We start from the raw sequence: 22,705 nt of genomic DNA on the forward strand, positions 1-22,705 counted from the left end.
TCTACGCTTGCAGCTATAGAGAGCGACGGGCGATCGTTGTACATACACGCGCAAATTGTTCTTTCGGTGTCGCACGTATTTTACGCGTTAAAAAGGAATGGTGGTCGTTGTCTGTTTTCTTAGTGACGTAAGAAATTCAGTCACCAGTGAAAGTTTTTAGAACGGTGCTAGATTACTGTTCGAGAAGGCTTAGAAATAAAGAAGAAAAAGCAAAAAAATGAAGATTTGTCACTAAAAGATTAGTGAACAAAATTTAACCGTTTTGTTCCACGGGCTTTTAGCTGTCAGTGATGTTACAATCATAATTGTCTCGTTGTTTTGCGTAATATTCAAGCTAAAAAACGAACGTCCCTCAACTGAACTCAACTAGTAATCAAAATCTATTTTTAATTGGATTTAATAACGAGCGAAGTCTTATTAATCCAAACTGAAGAAATGGAAGGAAATCAATGGAACAGAAAAACGGTTGCAATGTGGCAAATATTTACTAAAGAAACAAATATTCGATACATATTTTATAACTTGAGCTTTGCCACATTACAGTTTTGCCAGTATCATTTTTAAAGATTATATTCTAGTGGCCTTTCAACGATTCATCTCTTTTCTCTTCCCCTTTTTAGCTCTTATTGCAGTAAATGCAGATAATTTAATTACAGATACGATCTTAATTTAGATGATGTAGATACTTTTTTACATGAGCACGAGACTGCCGGTGTAAACACATTTAAATACTCTTTCTACCATTTACGTATTTTTCCCCCTCCCTTCTTCTCTACGTATTGAAAAAGCTTGTCGACTGTTCATGCAGTCGCCGATGATTTGTACTTAATAGACAAGGCAGCACACCACCATATAAGCTAAGACTCCGAAAGCAATAAAAACGCGATGGTACGTAGAATAGATTGTCGTCATACAATACTCGTTTGCGTGCTCTCTCGACGGCATACATAAATTTCAGGAACTAATACTTAGATAACATTCATTTATATGCCAGACGTTAAAAATAACAAATTTTATTGCTCCACAATTGCTGTAGGTATGTTTCACATATTCCTCAGTCTCCCTTTAAATTTCTTCCTTAACTCTGTTTAATTTTATTTTCATATTGTAAAAAAGCCAAGAAAACAATGGATATTTTGATGTAGATAAACAAAATTGTTCGTTTTTCTAAGGGTTATCACTGATCTATATTTTCCAGAATGTACAGATCACACATTAATAAACAGGTATTAAGCAACCCTAAATACCACTTAATACGATGGCCAGTGCATCTACTCATGTATCGTTATATCTAACATTGTATACCTAAACAACTTTGCCAAAAATAGATTTAGTCTATGTAACATAGAGTATAGTTAAGGGCATATGATAAAAATTAACGTTTTATCTTTCTCTTTTACAACCTCATACACAGCATTTACATATTTCTCCTTTATTTTTCTCCCTCTTCTTATAGCTCTTCTTATCAGTGATACCTCTTGGCATACACTGCTTTACAGAGCTTTTAAATTCACTTACAGTGATTAGTGGAGCAACTTAGTTTTAGTCGTTATCAAAGGAGCCTTATGGATACACTCGTATAAATATATATATACAGACACAAATGATACAGGCATATTACACATACACTCATACAAGTTTTACATACATAGATACAGTGTTCTATGTTATTATACGAGTATGAATGATACCACAAATCAATGCTATTGCTTTCCTTTTTTAAGCTTTTAAATCTTTAAGCTTTTAACTTGTACTAAGATTATGAAAATAAATAATACATTCGTATTTTATTTCGTATTTTTTAGAATTTTCAATCAAATTTCCGAACGATTACGGTTTAATGCATAACAAAAGCTAATTTATATACTCTATATTTTTAATGTATATAATATTGTTTTATACATATTTTTTAAATATGAATGGCATTGAAGATGTGGTATCTTTACATTGATAACACGAGTATTGGAGGAAGAGGCATAAACTATGATGAGGTTTCACAATAGTTGCGATCCAAATAACAGATTGCTAAACTTTTCTCTTGTACGTCGAAATGATCCTTCCATTTAGTACGTATTCGATACACTTCCTGTTTTATAAGCAGGTTGACAGGTAACATATCTTTTAAATAAGTCTTAACAAGTGTATATTCTACGTATTTTATTTACTTTTATTGTAAAACGAATTTGTAAATATCCTTCAAAATTTCAGTGTCTTTTTTACAGACATCAGTTGTATGAACTGTAAATTTCGTATAGGTAAAACACTTTTCTATTTTTAAGCGGTATATACTACTTATTTAAAAGATACGTGATACACATTTAGGCTTAAACATCTTACTAAGGGACGAAAGTAATCAGTTACTAAAGTACGTAGGGCCTTGACTTCTCTTGGTCAAGCTATAGATCGCCAGTTTTTTTTAAATTCTGTTGATAGAACATTTTAGAATACCATTTTTTTAAGTGTACCATACGCGAAGAGAATGAACTTATTTATGAAATAACATTGATAGAAAGAAGTGAAAGCAATGGACAGTTATTTTGTTAGGCATTTTTTTTCTCTCAGTTATAAATATTTGGCTCGACGTAGCTTGTTAAATAACAAAAAAAGCATAACTATTATTATCCTTATATTTTTTTTAATTACTATTATTATTATTATTATTATTATTATTATTATTATTATTATTACCATTGTAGATGCGTAAGTAGAATTAGATTTGAGCTCTCTACTAATTCTGAAACTAGAGGATATTTTTTATAATTATTAGAATCGAGAAATCGAGTATTGCTATTATATATATATATATATATAAATACATTAATATTATTGATATATCGATTTCATTAAACGTTAAGGACATTACGATCCTTTTTAAATAAGATTTAGTTGCAAGACCGCCACTCGTCACGACTCGTTTCTTTTCTTTTTTTTTTTTTTTTTTAACAATAATGAACGAAATAAAAAAATAGCTGAGGCTTCTTATAGAATTTTTTTTTATGTATCAGTATTCTACGCGTTTGACTTTAGCTGTTAAGAGTTTTAACCAACACTACTTAAAGGAATCCCCGATGGCGAGATTTGTCTTACTTAATTATTAAATTATTTAGTTATTTTCCCTCTTGAGTCCTTCCCGTGTCCTTCTACTCCTATTTTCCCCCCATCCTTTTCCTTCGTCCTTGTTTTGTACGTCTATTTTTACATAAGTGACCCTCCCCTGAATAATTATTTAAACTATAATTTATTGTATTCACCGTTTTTTGCACCGACGTTAACGTAAGACATTTTCTTTTTTTTTTTTTTTTTTGGCAACGACTGGCTTAATTTATTGTTTCTACATTGTACTTTATACGAGTTTCGCTCTCTCTTTTTTCTTCTTCCTTCCTTTCTTTCTTTCTCTTTTCTTTCCTTTGCATTCTTTCTTTTATCTTTTGTAAAATGAGAAACAGAACAATTACACGCGTTAGCTAGTAATGATCAGGCACTGCGCGTGTGGTCATTCCCACCTTTTCTGCGAGACACACTCGGTTTTATGCGGTACGAGATGCGGACGGTCAATGCTTTAGGTGCCTTCACCTGGAGATTTCGTTGAATACAGATGCTCACGTGCACGTTACTAACGCGTTAAAAACGCCACTTATTGTAATAATTTCTACTCTCGATCCATCCGCTTCTCTCCTCACCCTCGCGAAACACGTGTGCCTCTACGAACTATTGATATTTCTTCAAATTCGAGTCGCTTATTAACGGGTACGAGAAAAAAGAAAAAAAAAAAAAAAACGAAAAAAGGAAGAAAGGAAGAGAAAAATAGTCAATGACCGTCTGATTATATACGGTATGCGTATGTAATTAATTACCGAAATGGTGAGCTGGAGTGAGATCAAAGCGATGGATCGAGAGTAGGCGAGATCACTGCGAGGTGCTTCGTCACCACGTGCACATCTTTGTTGTTAATCTTCGATGATCATAGGAAGCGGTTCTTTTAGAAAGAAAATCGCGGCTACGGAGCATCTCGTGTCCACGATGAACAAATGTATACGAAAGTCTCGAGGATAAGAAACAAAAATGATATGAGACAAAGAAATGCATAATTATACATGACAAATAGAGAGAGAGAGAGAGTGTGAGAGAGAGAGAGAGAGAGAGAGAGAAGGGGTTTTCGCGGAAAGATGGAAAATGTAAAATAAATAAGGGGTGAATCGTCGATACCTCTCTGCGGCTTGCGTTGAAAAATAATTAATTATTAACTCGCAGCACTGTTCCGTCCGTCTGCGCGACCGTGAATCTTTTGATTTCACCGAGATTTCCTTGGTCGAAGTCCTAAGTCACACATAAATACACGTATTACACACACACGTACACGTACACACACACACGTTACACGCGTAGAGGCGCGCATGAAACATACACAATTTACATTAATGCATAAGAGAAACTTACGTACACACGATAAGTATATAAACGGTGAAGAGAAGAAGCGATAATAGAGGCGTAAATCGTAAAACATTGTGAAAAAGGTTTAAAAAAAAAAAAAAAAAAAAAAAAGAATAAGAATACACACTGTAAGAAACTGGAAGCGCTAAGACCCCTTCCCCAGTTCTTACACCGAGTATTAAATCTGTACTAATCGACTGAGTATTATTTTTATATCGAGCGTAATAATATTAATAAACGGATATAAATTAAAACGTGAGACAGAGAATGATGGGTTAAACCGTACGTGAAGCCGAGAGAGAACTATTGTAAAGGCAGCGGATGAGAGATGCGTTCTCTTTTTCTTCTTTCCTTTTCCGAATTTCGATTTAACGTTGAAAGTGTATGACATGTGGACGCGACAAGCGCAATTAAGAAGGCGAAGGAAAAGAGGAAAAGGAGAAGGCATGCGACTGATGATTGTGAATGTCCTGATTACAATATTTTGTATACAACCACAATGCGAACTGAGCGGAGAAAGAAACAATTACGAACGAGAGAAATGACAAAGAAATGGAGGGAGAGAGATAATTAATTAACGACGGAAGATTGTAAAGCAAGATCTGATGAACCAGCGTCTTTTTTTTTTCGTAAGAGCGTTGCGGAGCTTTGATCGGCCAGAAACTAACTTATAACAAAAGGAGAAAAGGAAAACTCGATATGTAATATCGTATTGTACGTTTATTACATATGCGACGTAGCAATAGATAAATAACGATAAAAAGAAATATGAAAAGAGAAAATGAATTACTTTTGTATTCACGGTTATCTATGATAATAAGTTAGTTCGGGCTAAGGCCAGCAGCTGTTGAGATTATTCATGGTTGTGTGTATCATTATAAGTATTTTGAATTGTTGAATAGTAATTAGTGTAAGCGGTGGCTTGAACGGGGCGACGTCCCACGCCCACGGAATGCACGAAGAGACGTCGCGTCGTCCAAGTTCGGTCTCAAGTATTTCAACAATTGTCAGATATACATTTTTTCCCTCCGTCATCCAAGATATTTGAAAGTTTCGCCCCGTACAGATCGATTTTACTGACATTACTTCGCCTGTGTTTTATATAATATACATATACATATATGTTATATATATATATATTTTTTAATAATCTTAATTGTAACAAATCGTGTATCCCACGTATGGAATCGTTGGACCCTTTTTTTAATTTATAATTATCGCGAAGCACATCTATTACACATGACAAGTGATAACATAATAATCTTCGATTAACTTACGGGTCTAATTTTTCAACCCTCATCTCTTTCATTATACGCTCTCTATGTAATGTCTCTGTCTGATTTCAAAATCATCTCATTTCCATTTCTCTTGCAATCAGAATCTCTTCTTCGAATCTCCTTTTTTTCTTTCTCTCTTTTTTCCTCGTTTGTATTTTGTAATAATAAGATACCTGTTAAACATTTCTAAGCTATTTATTGAATCGAATATCGCTATGTGGTTTGTTAGAAATTCTTTCGACGACCTTTATCCTGCACGTATTACTTCCTTTTATTTCGAGACCACGCTTCGCGTACATACTCGTGGCTCTGCCAATGGTTCACGAATCTTCAGAGGAAAAGGAAGATAGAAAAGTAAAAAAAGAATAGAGCGAGAATTGCGATCACTCGACGTCTCTTATTTTTGCGCCTACCGCCTAGCTAAGTCAAAGAAGTATTGTGAGTACTGTGTTTGTTGTTAACACGTTTGCCCTTCGGTTCTTTTTTCCAAATTCTCTTTTCACTCGATCTTTTTTAAAATATGTTAAAAATTAACGTTTTGCTTTCTGCCTACATTTCCTTAATCAAACGAAAGATCGTCTCGTAATATGCAAACGTGTCGATGCAACAGATACAGGAGATCGGCGGGTAAAGGACCAAAATGTACAACAATTGCGTTTGCCCTTTCTTACGGTTGGTATGATTCGTTTTCGTAAACGTGCAAAATGGAGATCGAAGCTGTAATTGTATCGGTGGATTTTTAAACCATGTTGACAGATTATTTTGTGGGGCATCTTATTGCAAGGGCATTGTTGTGATACCACAGATGCAGCTTCATTGAAACTTAAATAAAAATAATGCGTTAACGATTTGTTGCGATCAATGTTTACCACCATTGACCGCGTGTGTCTGATATTGTACGTGGAATTTAATTTTTTTATATAAAAACCTGTTTAGAAATGAAACATAAAAGACGAGTCGATATTTCCTTCACCGAAGTTATCTATGTCATTCTACGTTAGTTCCCATGATATTTTCTTATGTAGAGCAACGTTGTTCCATTAAAACCTTTGTGTACTTTCTTTTGCTTTCGATAAAACAAGAGCAAATTCAAACGTTTTCATTTATTTTTCGATAAAAATTGCTGCCCGTTTAAATTTGAAATTGGCCGGAAGTGAGCAACGTAAGTCATTTCACTCCTATGTAGTATTAAAAAGAATATGAAAATACACTTTAAATTTTCATAAATTATATGCAGGAATAAAAGAAAATTATTGGAATACTTAATTTATATGAAATATTGGAGCATATTTAATAAAAGAAATAGTTCTTATAGATAATTTTCACTTCCATCAAAAACAATTGTTTGTGCTTTTTTTTAAATTTTTACTGCAACTCATTTCAATAAAGAAATCATAATCTTTTTGCCAAAATATCCTTGTTTTATCAGTAAATTAATAAAATCTATTTATTTTACGAATGAAAGAAAAATATGTGCATTTCGTACAAAAAAGAATTTGACGCGCGTAGTGCGATATTTTATTTACGTCATTTCCGACCATATTGCGCGTAGAATTCATTCTTCCGCTGCTCGCCATCTTGTGTTGAACGTACATGCACCTGTGGTTCTTGTTCTAAAACTGATTTCGTCGACTGTAGTATTGTTTTTATTCAATTCGAAGTCCTCCACGAATTGAAAAACATGAGTTACGGTAGGCCACCACCTCGAATTGATGGGATGGTGTCCTTAAAAGTGGACAATCTCACGTACAGAACGACGCCGGAAGATCTGAGACGCGTGTTCGAAAGATGTGGCGAGGTTGGCGACATTTACATACCCAGGGACCGTTTTACTCGAGAAAGTCGCGGATTTGCGTTCGTTAGGTATGTAAAGATCTATTTTTCTTAGTGTTTATCGATTTTTGTGCACATTCTGTTGATTACGATTTATTAGTGTGACGTCATTGTAGTATTCAGATAACGAAGCTTATATATAGCAACAAATGTTATGGCCAAACAATTTGTATTTTCTAATAACATATATATATATATATATTATATATGTCTAAAATAACATTTTTATTATTGTGAGTCATTGTTTTAGATTCTATGATAAGCGTGATGCGGAAGATGCATTAGATGCTATGGATGGAAGACTGTTAGATGGCAGGGAACTTAGAGTTCAAATGGCTCGATATGGACGACCAACTTCACCACACCGAAGTCGTGGTAGCCGACGACGAGGAAGGTAATTGTTATTAAAACATTTTTATTATATAGAAAATCTGTATACCTTTATGTTGGGATATTTATACCATAGTCCAACACTTATATGTATACTCACTGTGTGATTTGAATTTAGTTTACATATTGTTAAAATTTTTTTTCTCATTGTGAAGATCATCAATAACAGATACTGTGGCTTGCGAAAGTATTTGAATGTTTACTATAAAAAGTTGCTATATCCATATTATATATATTGCTTAAAACATTTTGAAACTATATATATTTATTACAAACATATACTTTGTACAAATTGTCAAAGTATTCGTAAAAAATGTCTATATGTGCTTGAATGTTTTTGTACCCCATTATATTATATACTATTAATAATAATATATAGTATATAATAATATAATTATATATAAAAATGTCAATAATTTTGTTCCTTAAAGTACAGCCAATGCAAAATATGCGAACAGTTTGTATCTTTTTTATATAAAATTGAAACTTTTAAAGAATAATTGAAGAAATTAATTGAGCGACATAAAGATTAGGTAAAATACTTAACACGTAATACTATGTAGCTTTGTATCAATAGCCTGTTTGTTTATAGATCACGTAGCAGAAGCAGAGATCGAAGACGCTCTCGTTCTAGATCTCGCAGTAGATCAAGGAGCCGAGATAGAGATCGCAGGCGTTCATATAGTCGAAGCCGCAGCCGCTCACGTTCCGACAGTAAGAGCTCGCGTGGAAAGTCCCGTTCTCGCAGCAAGTCTCCAGATAGGCAAAAAGACAGTCGCTCCAAATCAAGGTAAGTTTTATGATAATAGATGAAACTTAATTTATTCTTATCACTATACATTCGCTCCACAAACATCAGTTATAATGTTAAGCGCATCATTGATAATATATATTCATATAATATGATCTTTTTTCCATGCAGGGACTGAAGTAATTGAACCATATACGAGTACAACTGTGAACTGATGCACATGCTGCGAGTGCAGAATAATCGTTTCTTGAGAACAAAAAGGTATTCTATTACCCTCTATATCTAGAGCAACACTGTCGCACGTTCACATTTCTTCTGTCACTTACATATTAATTATGACAACGCACTACTTGGGTTACCAAAAGAAAAGAAAAATGAACCCAATACTAATTTTAATGTAATGTATTTAGATTGTGAGTTTAATAGACTCGCGACGACTTTCATTTGCAAGTTTTTATAATAATTCTTATTCTGTTAAGTGATATATTGTCTCAATGCTTATTTCTGATCAGAAGAAAGTTAATGTGTTTTTCTGGTTTCGCGTGTATGGACATTGTTGTAGCGAAACAGCTTGTTTTGATCAGTAAATTAACATTCATTATTATCCTATTAAGAGCTTCGAAATAACGTGCTGTAGCACCTACATGAATGATCTTTTATTCTGTTCTGGAACAATGGCAGGAATTTCACATCTTGACGATGTTGCGGATAATATTCAAGTTTACACTCTATAAATAATTAAATAAAAGAAATTGTTATTAGTTCGATCACAAAATGTTCTCATCTTATGTTAAAATGTAGTGTGCACAATTCTCAGTACGTCTCGATATAAGTGAGTTATAAATGATTACAGTTTATTCTTTTTCTTTCGTTTCTTGAGTCATTATGAATATTTTAATCTCTATATAGTATATATAAGTAATAAGAAGAAACCAACTGTTTCGATAAAATTGTGAAGTTGTTTTCCAATATTAAAAATTATTTGAACCAAGCAAGGTGGATTAAATATTCCTGGAAATACATGAGGGTGTTAATATGGTAATTAGCAGGTAATGTAAACTGTATGTGGTCGATTTGAGTCCAATTTTTGTACAAAGTTTAAGCTAATTTCCTAAGTCGTAATAACTTGGAATAATTTTTCATTGTTTGTGAATATAATTTGATCGACAAATTATGATTACGACTCGATTAATCAGAAAAAGTAAAGAAATAAATAAGAAAAATTAAAAGTCGTAATCTATATAGATTATAGACATAAGTTCTGCGTTTCTGTAACAATATACAGGTTTATTTATGTAAGATTGCCATTTATAATAAAGTGTAATAAAATGCAGAAGACGGAACTATTCACATAGTTTTAGACAGTGTTTAAAAACTACATATATAGATGTAGGTAATGCTGTCAGAAAAATAAGTTACTCGAAAATTTTATATCATTTATATTCGTCTACGAAAAAATTTCGATATCGTAATTATGGATTTTCTTGTATCGAGTACAATGAGACTAAAACAAAATGTCCCAATTAAGATCATAAGCTTAAGAAATTAACAGTGGTACAATCTTTCATATTTACTTATTACTTACATACTGCTGTTCACTTCTGAATGTTATTAACTTCCTCGAATCTTGTATAAAACAACGCTGTCATTAATCTTAGATAGATCAAATTCTAGAATTTAAGATAATTTAACATTTAACCATTGGTCTTATCTTTAATATTATAATTAATCGATCGTCAAACATCTTTCAACAAAAGAAAAAAAAAGATAAAATTCCTCACACACGGATGTAACACGTTTATTCCTTATAACTAAGTTGTAATTTTATGGTGCCACAGGCGGTGGAAAGGAGTGGCGTGGCGAGTGTAGCTGATGATGGGGTAGCTGAGAGTAAGCAGTAAGCCGAGTAGCAGGGCTGTAAGCAGTTTGCAGTAGCGAGCGGTTGGTGGTCTGGTGAAAGCAGGTTCGCGCTAGTCGATCAGGGCGAGAAAAAGAGAGAAAGTGTGTGAGCGAAAGCTGTTTCTCTCTCTGTGGGGGGTCGGCGTGCAGAAATCGCAGAGGGTACGGTCTCGAGAGTGCAGAGAAATATGCAGAGAGCACGACGAAAAGCCACACGCGGTTGCTGGTCTCGACCATCGTCCGGTTTGCAGGTAGCACGTGAGCATCACCAGACCTCGCAAGCAGCAACTCGACATTTCAACTATTATATCTACCAATTGCTTTGCGCGTTTCTTGAAACAAATCATTTCTCCAGCAATGGTCCGTTCGAAGTCAACTATGTACTATCTTATTTCCAGCTGTGTAGGTCTTTTTCGTAAGTTGAACGAGTTTAAATGTCGATTTTCTAAGTACGAATATCCTTTTCACAAATTTCTTAACGTCGGCGTATCAAGATGTATTTCATTTCGCTTCAATGGTTCATTTTATACAATTTTCAAATTAGTTTCTTCCAAGGTACTAATCTATGCCCAATTTTAAAAACAGATCTTTCAATTTTGACTTTCACTTTTTTTTAAATAGTTAATGAAATTGAAAACGTATCTATCGTTAATATCGTTTTCGATATAACCTATAACGATTCCAATTTTTATATGATCATCGCTTGAAACACTTGCCGCCACATTACAAATAATTGGGAAAGTTTCGAGGGTGGGCAGTGGGATCCTTTTGTTTTTCCTGTGTTCTTTTTTCAGGTGTCACCGAACGTCGATAGAGTAGTAAGTATTTTAGAGGTAAGGTAATGTTGCAGTAAATAAAAGATTTTTTAAGGGGAAGAATATAAATCTTTGTAGAGATGTGAAGGGTTTAATCAATAAAGAATTCTTGTCGAAGAAATAGAACTTTTTATTCCTCACTTGTATCAATGGAAAATTTAAAACCTAATTATCCAAAGATAATTTTTCGTTCTTTTTTCTAAATAGTGTAAATCTAAATTCTTCGTTATCCTACAAGTCGAATAATTTAACAATAGTAACAAAAAATATATTACATTTTTTTGATAAGCATTTCAATTGTAATCATACATGATCATTCTTAATTATGATCATCAATAAATTTTTCTATCATTTACATTAAAGTGAAAAGATGTAATATTCTAAAAAATATTTTAATATTACACTATGCTAATGATCTTTGAATGGCTTGATGCGTATAGTTATACGAAGCGTATTATAGTACACGTGTCATTTAGATATTTCTAAATCAACTCGAGCATGACACGAAAATTTATATATAATGCAAAAGATTTATAGACTATTTATCTTTATCCTTATCTCCTGTAGGCTTGAAAATATACAATTTGCAGTAAAGAGCTGCAATGTATAACGTAAGTGCTATGATATGACCAGAGAAATATACAAGTTTGTAGTAAGCTAGAGTTTCTTTGAAATCTAATACTAAGAATGATATTCCCAAATACGCCATGCAAGTTGTTTTCTCATACCATCCTAGCAAATACCACAATTTTCTGGCCTAAAAAACGAAAGTTACATAAATTAAAATTTCAATTAATAGTTATGAATAGATATCAAAAATAGAACTTACGATACTGTTTTCAGCGGCTTGCTGATAAAATTTGTAGAATATGTCCTCTGATAACAGAAAAAGAGGAATCTGACAGAAGCAAACAGCATAGCCAGCTGACCAACCATGCCAAACAGCAGAAAGTAATAGGGTTAAGAGAGCTCGCATATTTTTCATTGGCAGTCGTTTATAGATGTAGACACCAAACCAATATTGAACACAATTGTTCCATGTTTTCATAGCTGTTCTTGTCGAATTGCATTTTTCTAATTTCCAAACATTCATATTATATACAGTTTCAAAATCCAATTCCTCGTTCTCCAGTTTCTCAGGTGTTTTAGCTCTGTAACGTTTAGTTGCTATATTTTTGTTCCAAATAATGAATATTATTACAGGGAAAAGGATGCTCTTACAATATTTCTGTTGTTTTATAATCTTTGGGACCTAGTCCTTGTATAGGTTTACATCTAGTAGGATATGCTCCTAGTCCAGCCATTTGACATCCACATTCTGCTAAACCCATTCCAATGTACATTCTTACTCGAAAAAGGACGAATGTAGGATACATATAAAAGTGTCTATAAAGGAAAGATCTTTCTGCATATTCTTCTGTTAAAATATACTGAAATACAAAGTGAAACTTAATCATTTATAATTCTGCCTATATTTGTTGGTAAAATGAAAACTGATATTACTCTGACGGGATAGCAGTAACTCATTATGAAGAATAGGACAACAAAGAATGTAGTTTGTTTCAGTTTATATAGCGTGACAGGCCATGGATCTACTACTTTAGAGAATGGCTTATATAGATGGTCCCAATATGTTCTATACCGATAGTATGGTCCTGTAGAGAGAAATATTACATTTAATATAATATCAAAATTAGATTAATTATAGTTACTTAAAGTATCATAGAATTACCAGTCAAAAGTCCCATATAGCCAAAACCATAATGAAAAACATCTAAAAATCCAACATTTTTTATTGCTTCATTATCTACTCCTTCTGGATCATCAGCTGGAGGATTAATAGCTGCATTTAGTTCAAACGCTAGTCCAGATAATTTTAGTGTTAAGATCATCAGTATGAGATTTGTATGAGTTGATGGTACTGGTAAACCAATATAATCCCCTAATCGAGATATAACAAGTAGAAAGAAGAATGAAAAGATAAAGCTGACAATATGAGATTTCCTGCAAATAACAACAAATTGAGAAATGACATTAACTAGTTTTATAAAAGAATGGAATATGAACAGAAAATTTATAAGGAGCGTTTATTATTAAAAACATTTTGTTTGTTTTATGTTACATAATATTAAGTAGAAAGTGATAATAAATTTTTGCATCTCACATAAAATAAAATGATAAACACTAGTTCAAAGAACGGGGATTTTCATTATATTAATATTTCCATTCGGCAATCAAGTTACAATTGGTGGTAATTTGATACTTAACAAGTGCTAATTATGTCTTTTAAGAATAGTGCATTATTGAGATATATATATCTAAAAATGACACAGTTAATTTGATCTGTACATTTGTAATTTTAGATAAGATCGAAATATAAGAAAATCATATCGTACAAAGTAAGTAGATACGATGACATTATCAAAAATAATTTTAAAAATATTTCACTTAAAATTGAGTTAATAATTTTGACACATTATGACACACAATTGATAAGCTAAAACGCTCCTTGTTTAAATCGACAAATAAATATAATTAACGAATTAATATATCATACTTTGGTGAGATGTTGGTTATAATAATAGCGTTAATCAGAGAAAAAACCAAAGGGAAAAGTATATAACTTCCTGAGACAACTCCTGTTAATAGGATGCCAATTATCGTGCCGGTCCATTTCTTCACCTCTGGATCTTCTATTTTTCGATAATAAAACCCGACGAATACACAAAACAACAACAGTGTGACGTAAACTACATCCGTCCACATCGTATCAGCTCAGCTGTAGAAACTTTACTGTGTCTTCTTTCTATCCTATCCCATTTCCTCCGTCCCACCGACTACAGTTAAATTGTACGTAATCAAATCGGTGAACTTTGTACGTTAATAAATCGGATATTATTACTATACAATTATTAAAAAATTTTGGTGATTTACATTTATTCACAAGCTTCTTTTTTTATTTAAATTTCGGTAATTTGTAATTTAAATGATAGAAACATTCGACCGTACATTTTTGCTTCTCTTGTAAATTACAGACAAATGCAATATGTATATCATTGATTTTTTGCTGAGTCAATAATTTAGCAGAGCGAAGTTATATTTACTAAAGTAATTTAAATAATAATTATATATAATTTAAAAACTAAATATTAGGAACATCTTTCTTTGCAGATTGTAAGTAAACATAATATTTTATTGATTATTTTGTTGAATTGTCAACTTAGTAAAATAAGATTATATGTCAGGTGGGAGATAGTGAATAATAATGCAGGTATAGTTTAGTTATTGTAATAATTATATTTATGTATAATTAAACAAGGATATTTCCATCAAACGCATTCTGTAAATGCGCGAATTGATTCATTCAATTAGTATCAATATGAAAGTAGATTTTTTAACTGTTCATCATTGTTAATGTAATAATAGCTGCGACATCAAATATTTTTTAATTGACTCGAGTTAAAACGTTCTAGGATTTTTTGCCAAGAGCCTTTTGCCTAAGTTCCGTTTTCCTCTGAAGAGCGAGTTCTTTTTGTTTCTTTTCAGCTTCTCGTTTTTTAGCCGCTTCCTCTCGTTGTTGTTTAACTATAGCTAATCGTGCTAGATCCGCGCGTGCTTCTTCCGTTTTACCTGCTGCGTGTAATTTCTGATAGTTTGCATATGCTCTCTGCCTTTCTAGTTGCTCCCTAAAAAAGAAGAGAAAAATGAGTTTTCCAATCTTTACATGTTACGAACTTCTGTATGTTTCATTGATTTTTACCGTTCTCTACGAGATAAATCTGGTTTCGCTGTGTCTAAAGATTGATTTAATTGAGATAATTTTTTTGCTTTCTTTTGTACCCTATTTGGATTTTCAACTTGAATTAAATTTTCTACACCTTTTGTCTTTCCCTGCAAATTAAAAGAAGAAAGGAAAATTATCATTTATCGATTATTATAAATCTCTATCGATTAATTTACCTCAGTTTCCGATTCTGATTCTGAGTCACTATTGGTATCTGTCCCTGAGGAACTATTATTTTTTACTGAATCACCGTGTGCTTTGGGTTCATCTTCCTCATCACTTGAACTATCCTTTCCTTTGTTCTTCTAAAAAAAACAATATCATTATAACTTTTAAATATGAAGGGTTTCGTTTACATTAATGAATTTTTATTTACCAGCCCCCTAAGTAAAATTTATGTTACATTTTTCGAAAGAACAAATGCAAGTGGAAAGAACAGATGAAACAAATCATCTAAGGATCTATCCATCGCTTTTGAGTCTTAAGAATTTTCTGAAGGTTTGTGCCCGGTTCTCTCAAACGGTTGCACATGGAGCATCATGCTCCATGAAAAATCTCAGTAATGGTGCGCACAATCACGCTCAACCGTCAAAGGATAATTCGACCTTACGTACTTAATAATAATATCTAAGCCGTCGTGCTGTTGGTTAACTTAAAAATACTGACTCTCCACTGGAGCTTTTTTTCCTCCTGGCGTCGTTGCTCCTCCAGTTCCTCGGGGTTAGTGAAGTGACGACTCCGGCCTTTGTAACTGACATATTTACCTAGAGGAAAGCCGTCTTTTTAGATCCAAATTCGTTCGTCGAGGTCATAACATACGAAATTGCGTTTTTCTCGCCAAGAAATGTGGTGGGGAAGAAATGATGATAACTGTGTGTGTCGAGTGTGAAATAAATAATAATTTGTCCGTGCTTACCGCGTGGCATTTTTTCGAACCAATTGATCACGTCAATTTAATGATTATTGTACGGAAATTTGAAGGAAAATACCTCTTCTCCGCTGTGAGAGAGAGGAATTACGTTTAATGTCAGATTAATACTGCACTGCTGCTTATTTGGTCGTCAACCACGAGCTCTAGCGGCATGAACCATTGCATAGAATATTTGCCTGCATGGTTGGTAACGTTCGTAGGTTTATTGAAACAATTCAAGGGCAGAAATAAAAAATTTTTATTTCACAATTTGCGTATGTTACAAATATGCTAATAAGTTGATCTTTATATCGTAGCAACACGTAAACTCGATTAAATATTTAATGACTTGGTTAGAATTGAATGCTCGTCTCTACGTACGAATGTAAGTTTCATAGTTATTTATTCGTTTACTATAAATATTAATGTTTATATTTCAATGTTATTCCGATTACAATTTTCAATTTAAAATATGTAAATTTGATTATATAATCTTTGCGAAACAATAATTAACGTGTTGCAAACTTGAGCTCTGTCGTGTTTTCCGCTCTTGAACAACATACTTCATGCTTTAATGACATATGTATGTAACATGTTAACGTATCAATTGCCAGATAACTTGAGCAAACTAAATTTATTTTCTCAAAAATCTTATAAAATTATTCAGTTTATCTCGTTTTTTATATTCCAGCTAATTTCATTTTTTTGTAACAGTTATAGATAGTAAAGTTATCGCGAGAGACACGTTTTTCAAACTAATCTCATTTCGCGGTATAAAATAACATGTGTTCATAGGATATTTATGAATTTTTTAGTTTGTCTACAAACACGAAATCGTGAAGTAATTGGATGCATCTGACACGGTTGTATTGGGTGCCAATTGGCTACTAATCGGTCAGTATTGAGTAGCAAGTGCAAGTCATTCCGTGTATGAAATTTCTCGTCAAAACACCTAACGCAGAATTTATCATGCATCTGTCTGCAATTCCAACTTACAGGTAGTGAAATTTTTTATTTTCAATTTAACCCTTTCTATTACTATGGAAATTCAATTGCTTATTAAAAAAATGTTATAGTTATAATTACAGTTAATTATTTAGTATCAGATCGTTATTGAAGTTTGAACCGAAACGTTTGTTAGATTTTTACCATTGAATTTAAATTGTAAAATTCTGATTATTATTATTTTGTATTATGAGATATGCATTTCTTTTTTGCATGTTTTTTTTTAAGTTGGAAAACAAAATATGATTATTGAGTAAAAAATGTTGAGAATATTAGGGCTCAAGTCTCACTACTTCGACAAGAATAGTCTTGTAGAAGCGTAAGAAATTATTTAACGACTGGTACTGGTGATTCACACTGTTCTTTTTTCTCTCGTTTATCATGTTATGCGTAAGTGGCGGTTGCTTGTTCGTGCTTGGTCACTATTGGCCACGTTCTTTTAGTCTTCAATTTATATTATTTAAGAACAATTGACTTGGTCGACCGGTTGCTTTTTAGGGGGACCAATCTGAGTTCCGACCGTCCATAATATTAAAAGAGTCATATATATAATACTTTATGTAACTTGCAATAAATTTCTGTCCCAGTATAAATTGTTCATTCTATTCATAGTTATTCATAGAATGCTATTTCAGTCCTAGAATATAATATTGATATCGCATAATTTTAGAGATTCGAATTGTTACAAATATCAATTATTTTGTATTAAATTTTCCTTATCATTTTTAAAAGATTGTTATTTTGTTGATTAGAAAATTTATGGGTTGTTGGATAGCATTATAAGATAAAAGCCATTTTTTAAATAAATATTAATCAATGAAGCAACAATCTTTCATGAAATAACAATGAAAATCTTATTAAAATTCCTTTTGCGATGTTTATAAAGTTTCCAATAATATTTCAAGATTAAATCAACTTTTTAAATAAATATTAATTGCTTTGTTTTGATCCAAATAGCTTTCGAACGAAAGCGCTTTTATTGACGATTCAATATGGCGGGCTTTTGTATCCTACTGCCACCTAACGGCGCTTTCCCAAAGTAGATTACGATTCGAAAAGGAAGCAGCCAGTCTGTTTCGGGTATTTGGACTGGCTGGATGTATACGGATCGTGTTCTTAAATGTTAGCCGGTGACTGACTGTTTTGATGTGCTCTAATGTCATTCACTTGAACAAGTCGTGAAATCGAACTCTATTTGTTCGCGAGTGCTCGCTGTTCTGTAATCGTGGAATACATCATTCGAACTTCTGTCGCTTTCGAAACCGATAATTCGATTGCTCTTTCGAGATTCGCGAGAAGTGTGTCAAAGTCGATGTAACGTGTTTCTGTGCGTCCATAGTCAACCGTAGCTGTAAGTGTCTCCGGGCTTCGGATACGGTTCCCATATTCCAATAAAAAATGGTAAGTCACCGAAAGTATCATTTCATAATATTGACGTTACAAATTATGTAATCGCGAGGAAAGTAACTCGATAGAGGAAATCATTGTGATTGTCGTTCTGATTATATTTTCGTCAGTGCTGTCAAAATATTTGGGTGTCGATAAAATCTCGATTAACCGCTTGCCCTGTGGTATGGAATCAGTAAAGCATTTTTGAGATATTTAAGGCTTCAAAAATCTACAGAATGCATATAACATGCAAAAATATATGTTTAAAATATTCAAAGTAGATCAATTATTATGACGTTTAGTAGATAAGACAAATGTCTATTCAGATTCCAATTTTTTAATTAAAAAATCAAAGAAATATAATATCGCATTCATTATGTTATTCGTTATGTGTAATGAAGTTAAATATAATAGATTCAATTTTAATTCTAACTTTAATTCAATATTACAAGATTATCGAACGGATTATCGAATATACCAATTACGTAAATACAATATTTCAATGTTTCGTCTTAGACGATATACGAATGGACCAATCACACGATATATTGTTTAAAAAGGACCAATTACAACGACAGCAGATTCTACTTGACATATGTAGGTATTAAAGTAATATTTCAGTTCAACAAGGACCAATCACGAGATATATTGTTTGAGAAGAACCAATCACATCGTTCGAAGGATATTTTACTGGTATTAAAAAATACAATTTTGATTTTAACTTCACTTCAAAATTAAAAGATTATAAATAAGTTAACTAGTTAGTTATAGTTTATCCTTTACCTCCAGTTTACGAATCATTGATATAAATTGCGTGTAACATATATGTAAATGTTTCGCATTAGATCGAAGAAGTAAATAGCTAACGTTGACGTATATGGTTAGGGAAAAATTGATATGGCAAGAGGTTAATTCGATCGAATCGTCGCAGAGCTCGTATCGCGTGTGAATGAATCTTGGACGGAGTTGTGCATCGATGATGACAGCTTCGTAGAGCAGTCAAGGTTATTTCATTTCTCTCACTGTGCCTCATGAATGGATACCTGTTCTCTTTGCCCTTTAATCACCGTAAAAAATCCTAGAAATACCATCAGATGGTATACTCGATGGAAAATCTCACGTATACACACTTTTATACTAATCTAAACGTTATTTTATGGGCATCTCTATAAATCAAGCAGCCTCGCAGATGGAATATTCCATAATTGAGAACTTGAAATGAATATAAGTAACGAACGAAGACTGATTTTTTAAATTGAAGAGGATATAAACTTTACGACTGATAGAGACTCAAGTGTCAGAACAATTTATCTTATTTAATCTTATATCTTTCCATTTACAAAATTGTACTTTAGGTGAATTATTGCTTTTACCAATATTATATTTAAGATTAAATGTTCCATTGTGACTACAGAAAGTATCGCACGTAACCTTATTTAAGCACTTTTTTTTTTTTTATCACCTCCTTTCCTTGTATCGCTTTCATAGTATTAAATTTTTGTAGTTATATGCAAGTACTACTAAATGATATGAAACTTGATATACCAAGGTATACATATAATATATAACAAGGTATATTATAACAATACAACGATGTAAAAGTACCCTTTGCAGCCACTGTATTTCTCAATTTTATCGAACAATTTTATCTTTTAAACCTATAATACATACGTCATATACTCAAATACTATGTTTTTCTACGCAAGTATTCTACGCAAGATCACGTGGAAAATACAAATTCTTAAAAACGAATAACTCTGTACAACGACAGTTCAGTTTGTAAGCAGTAAGAGCATCCCCTGGCGTATTTACGGCAGAGATGCACTTACGTGGACACTTTTAACATTCGGTTGGAGTCATTGCCACGCTTTATAAATATTCAACCGTTCTATAAACGCGTCGGCTAAGCGTCGTATCACGTGCACCGCTTCTCGTCGCGTTTTCTTACCACCGACACATATGATGCATTCTCGTCGTCGATACGGCGTTTCCTCTCGCGCCGGTGCGTGTCTCGCCACTGCTACGATGTTTTGATCGTTGCGTTGCATCTGCATACGCGTCGCGCTAATTGCTTCACGTTCCTGCCTGCCCTTAATTGTTCTCATAAATGTAACGAGCGCATCGTCTCCGTGTTACGGTGACGAATGGTCAGTTTCACGATACACTGAATATCTTATGAGCACCGGTATCGCACATTGGTCTTATTTTATTGCTTATGAAATTATACAGGGTGATTGGTAACTGGTGGCACAAGTGGAAAAAGAAGTCGAAAATATAGAATAAAAATTCCTTTTTGTTTTTTTTTAAATTTTTCTATCGAGACAACGATCCACAGTGAGATCCGTTATAACGAGACGCGATACAGTGCGCGCGTACCGAGCGAAAATTCAAAGTTGATTTTCTCGAAAACGAAGCCTCGAACGAAAAATTTGTATTCTATATTTTCGACTTCTTTTTTCGCGTAGAATCACCCCCTTTCCGCTTCTACCACCAGTTACCAACCACCCTCTATATACTATGCTCGAGAATGTTTAACATTACATCGATTGTTTTTTTGCATTTTAAATTAGAATATTAAAATATCGCTGCGTAGATTAGAACGTCCTTAACATTCGCTGCCTTGTTAATTTTTTATATTTCAGGTCAGAGTTTCTTTAGCAGTTTAGGAAATTCGTATACGAACACGATTATTTGTGCAGCGTTAAATGCACGAGTTTCCAAAATGTACAGTTTATTTATCGTGAAATCATAGAACGGTAATTTCAGTAGTTTATCTTGCAGGCATTTGATTTGGCGAAAGGCTTGCCACCAGATCATCGTAGAAATGCGATCAATTTTGCAGCAGGGGTTCACCATTGCAATGGAAGATCATACGTCTGTGGGAAAATTGGTATCATCCGTAAGCAATTCTCCCTTTCTTCTTCTTGAAACGTGCTGGCTCTCGAATCCTCACAATTTCTTACGCGTGTTCGCTTCTTGAAAATTCCAGGTTCCCAATTCTTCGTCTTCCAGCGATCGCTTTCATAAAATTCCTCAAGGTTTATTTCACAAGAAGAGATTCAAGTCTCTAATGACAAAGCGGTTAATGGAAAGACACGATTGTGTTAAGAATTTCATCGTGACGAAACACGCAGTGATCTCGTCGAAAATAAATATATTATATACTCGTCGGTTGGGCATTATCGGCTAAGGCAAGACACGGGCACGAGGGCTCGTGCAAGTCTTTTCATTCAGAAGTAATGGATTTCCAATAATTCACGCTCACAACTAAAACCACCAGTCAAAGAGTATCGCATACATGCACGAGCACAGGGTTAAGAGTCGGGTAGCTCGGACATTTTTTCTTTTTTCTACCTTGACGATATTGAAGGCCCGTGGATTGACAGATGACGCGTTAAACGTTAACTTTGATCCCTTTATCGTCCAAGAGCTTTTGCTTTATTCCTCGTATCCTTAATTTATGCTCGGTTTATGCTCAATTCTCTGTCGTATCTTTAATACCTCAGAATTAGAATTTTCCATTCAACTTTGAAGCGTAAGAGAAAGAAAAAGTTATTCGCGTTATCGGCTAAGTAGCTTCTTAACGTCAGTTTGGTTGCTCTTACGGAACAGACTTGTAGAAGATTTTATACTTATTTAGAATTCCCTCCACTGTTTGTATTTTATTGTAAAAATTGTATTTATAGTGTTGTATGTTTAGTAATTGTAACATAGTATTGAAGTTATTCACTTCACAACTTCCTCCTCTGTTATGTACTAAATCATACTACATCGATTATTCTCGTAATGTTAGCGTAATGTTACATTTATATAAAGTCGTATGTAACGTTATATACGCAATATGCGTTGGAAATGATATTCATGGTGTTAGATCCGTTCTACCCACGATTGGAATTTTTCCAAAACGGAGATAAGTACAGGAAACAATGTGTAAAATCTGCATTTACCTGGAGAATACGTTTGTCAATTTATGCAAGAATTTACGAATACTTACAACAATATCTGAAAGTAGAGATTTTTCTACTAAAGTTGAACTTTACATTCGGTTCCCTTAAATTACAAACTTTGCCACTTGGCCATTAATATACCAAAAATTCATCCCATATCAAAGAATCATTTTTCTTTGTTTCTTTGTTTGAATTAATCCTTCTCTATCGAATTCGTACGAAACAACCATCTCTCCCCATCTCGAATTCGCAGTCCAAAGATCGTGCTACTTCC

At 33.2% G+C, this 22,705-nt stretch overlaps 4 protein-coding genes across 6 annotated transcripts in view; 2 read left to right on the plus strand and 2 right to left on the minus strand.

The window, feature by feature from the left end:
• Positions 1-7,262: 7,262 nt before the first annotated feature.
• On the plus strand, positions 7,263-11,517 carry LOC117242965 (serine/arginine-rich splicing factor 2). 2 transcript variants are annotated; one of them, XR_004495369.1, is made up of 5 exons: positions 7,265-7,571; positions 7,792-7,935; positions 8,524-8,721; positions 8,854-8,943; positions 10,521-11,517. XR_004495369.1 is itself a non-coding variant. In XM_033510037.1 (4 exons), the coding sequence occupies exons 1-4, from the start codon at positions 7,390-7,392 to the stop codon at positions 8,858-8,860; spliced, it is 531 nt and encodes a 176-aa protein (XP_033365928.1). In that variant the 5' UTR covers positions 7,263-7,389; the 3' UTR covers positions 8,861-10,025. The 2 variants fall into 2 exon arrangements, 1 of the variants encoding a protein (XP_033365928.1); XM_033510037.1 differs by lacking the exon at positions 10,521-11,517 and having other exon boundaries at positions 7,263-7,571; positions 8,854-10,025.
• Positions 11,511-14,454, minus strand: LOC117242960 (lysophospholipid acyltransferase 7). 2 transcript variants are annotated; one of them, XM_033510036.1, is made up of 7 exons: positions 14,331-14,454; positions 13,954-14,233; positions 13,129-13,400; positions 12,900-13,051; positions 12,618-12,826; positions 12,226-12,547; positions 11,935-12,153 (listed from the first exon to the last, which is right to left on the minus strand). In XM_033510036.1, exons 2-7 carry the CDS (start codon positions 14,160-14,162, stop codon positions 11,935-11,937), a joined length of 1,383 nt encoding a protein of 460 aa, XP_033365927.1. In that variant the 5' UTR covers positions 14,163-14,233; positions 14,331-14,454. The 2 variants fall into 2 exon arrangements, with proteins under 2 accessions (XP_033365926.1, XP_033365927.1); XM_033510035.1 differs by lacking the exon at positions 14,331-14,454 and having other exon boundaries at positions 11,511-12,153; positions 13,954-14,162.
• Positions 14,455-14,670: 216 nt separating this feature from the next.
• On the minus strand, positions 14,671-16,292 carry LOC117243445 (28 kDa heat- and acid-stable phosphoprotein). Its single transcript, XM_033510951.1, has 5 exons — positions 16,097-16,292; positions 15,847-15,944; positions 15,357-15,485; positions 15,157-15,287; positions 14,671-15,082 (listed from the first exon to the last, which is right to left on the minus strand). Exons 1-5 carry the CDS (start codon positions 16,104-16,106, stop codon positions 14,866-14,868), a joined length of 585 nt encoding a protein of 194 aa, XP_033366842.1. The 5' UTR covers positions 16,107-16,292; the 3' UTR covers positions 14,671-14,865.
• A 1,854-nt stretch (positions 16,293-18,146) lies between these two features.
• LOC117243444 (ADP-ribosylation factor-like protein 4C) overlaps positions 18,147-22,705 on the plus strand; it is a 49,182-nt gene continuing 44,623 nt past the window's right edge. The window contains exon 1 of the mRNA XM_033510950.1: positions 18,147-18,496. The gene's annotated coding sequence lies outside the window, so the exon portion shown is untranslated. The remainder of the gene's footprint in view (positions 18,497-22,705) is intronic.

This window comes from Bombus vosnesenskii, unplaced genomic scaffold (assembly GCF_011952255.1).
Source record: "Bombus vosnesenskii isolate JDL3184/JDL3185 unplaced genomic scaffold, Bvos_JDL3184-5_v1.1 scf7180000013265, whole genome shotgun sequence".
Lineage (NCBI taxonomy): Eukaryota > Metazoa > Arthropoda > Insecta > Hymenoptera > Apidae > Bombus > Bombus vosnesenskii.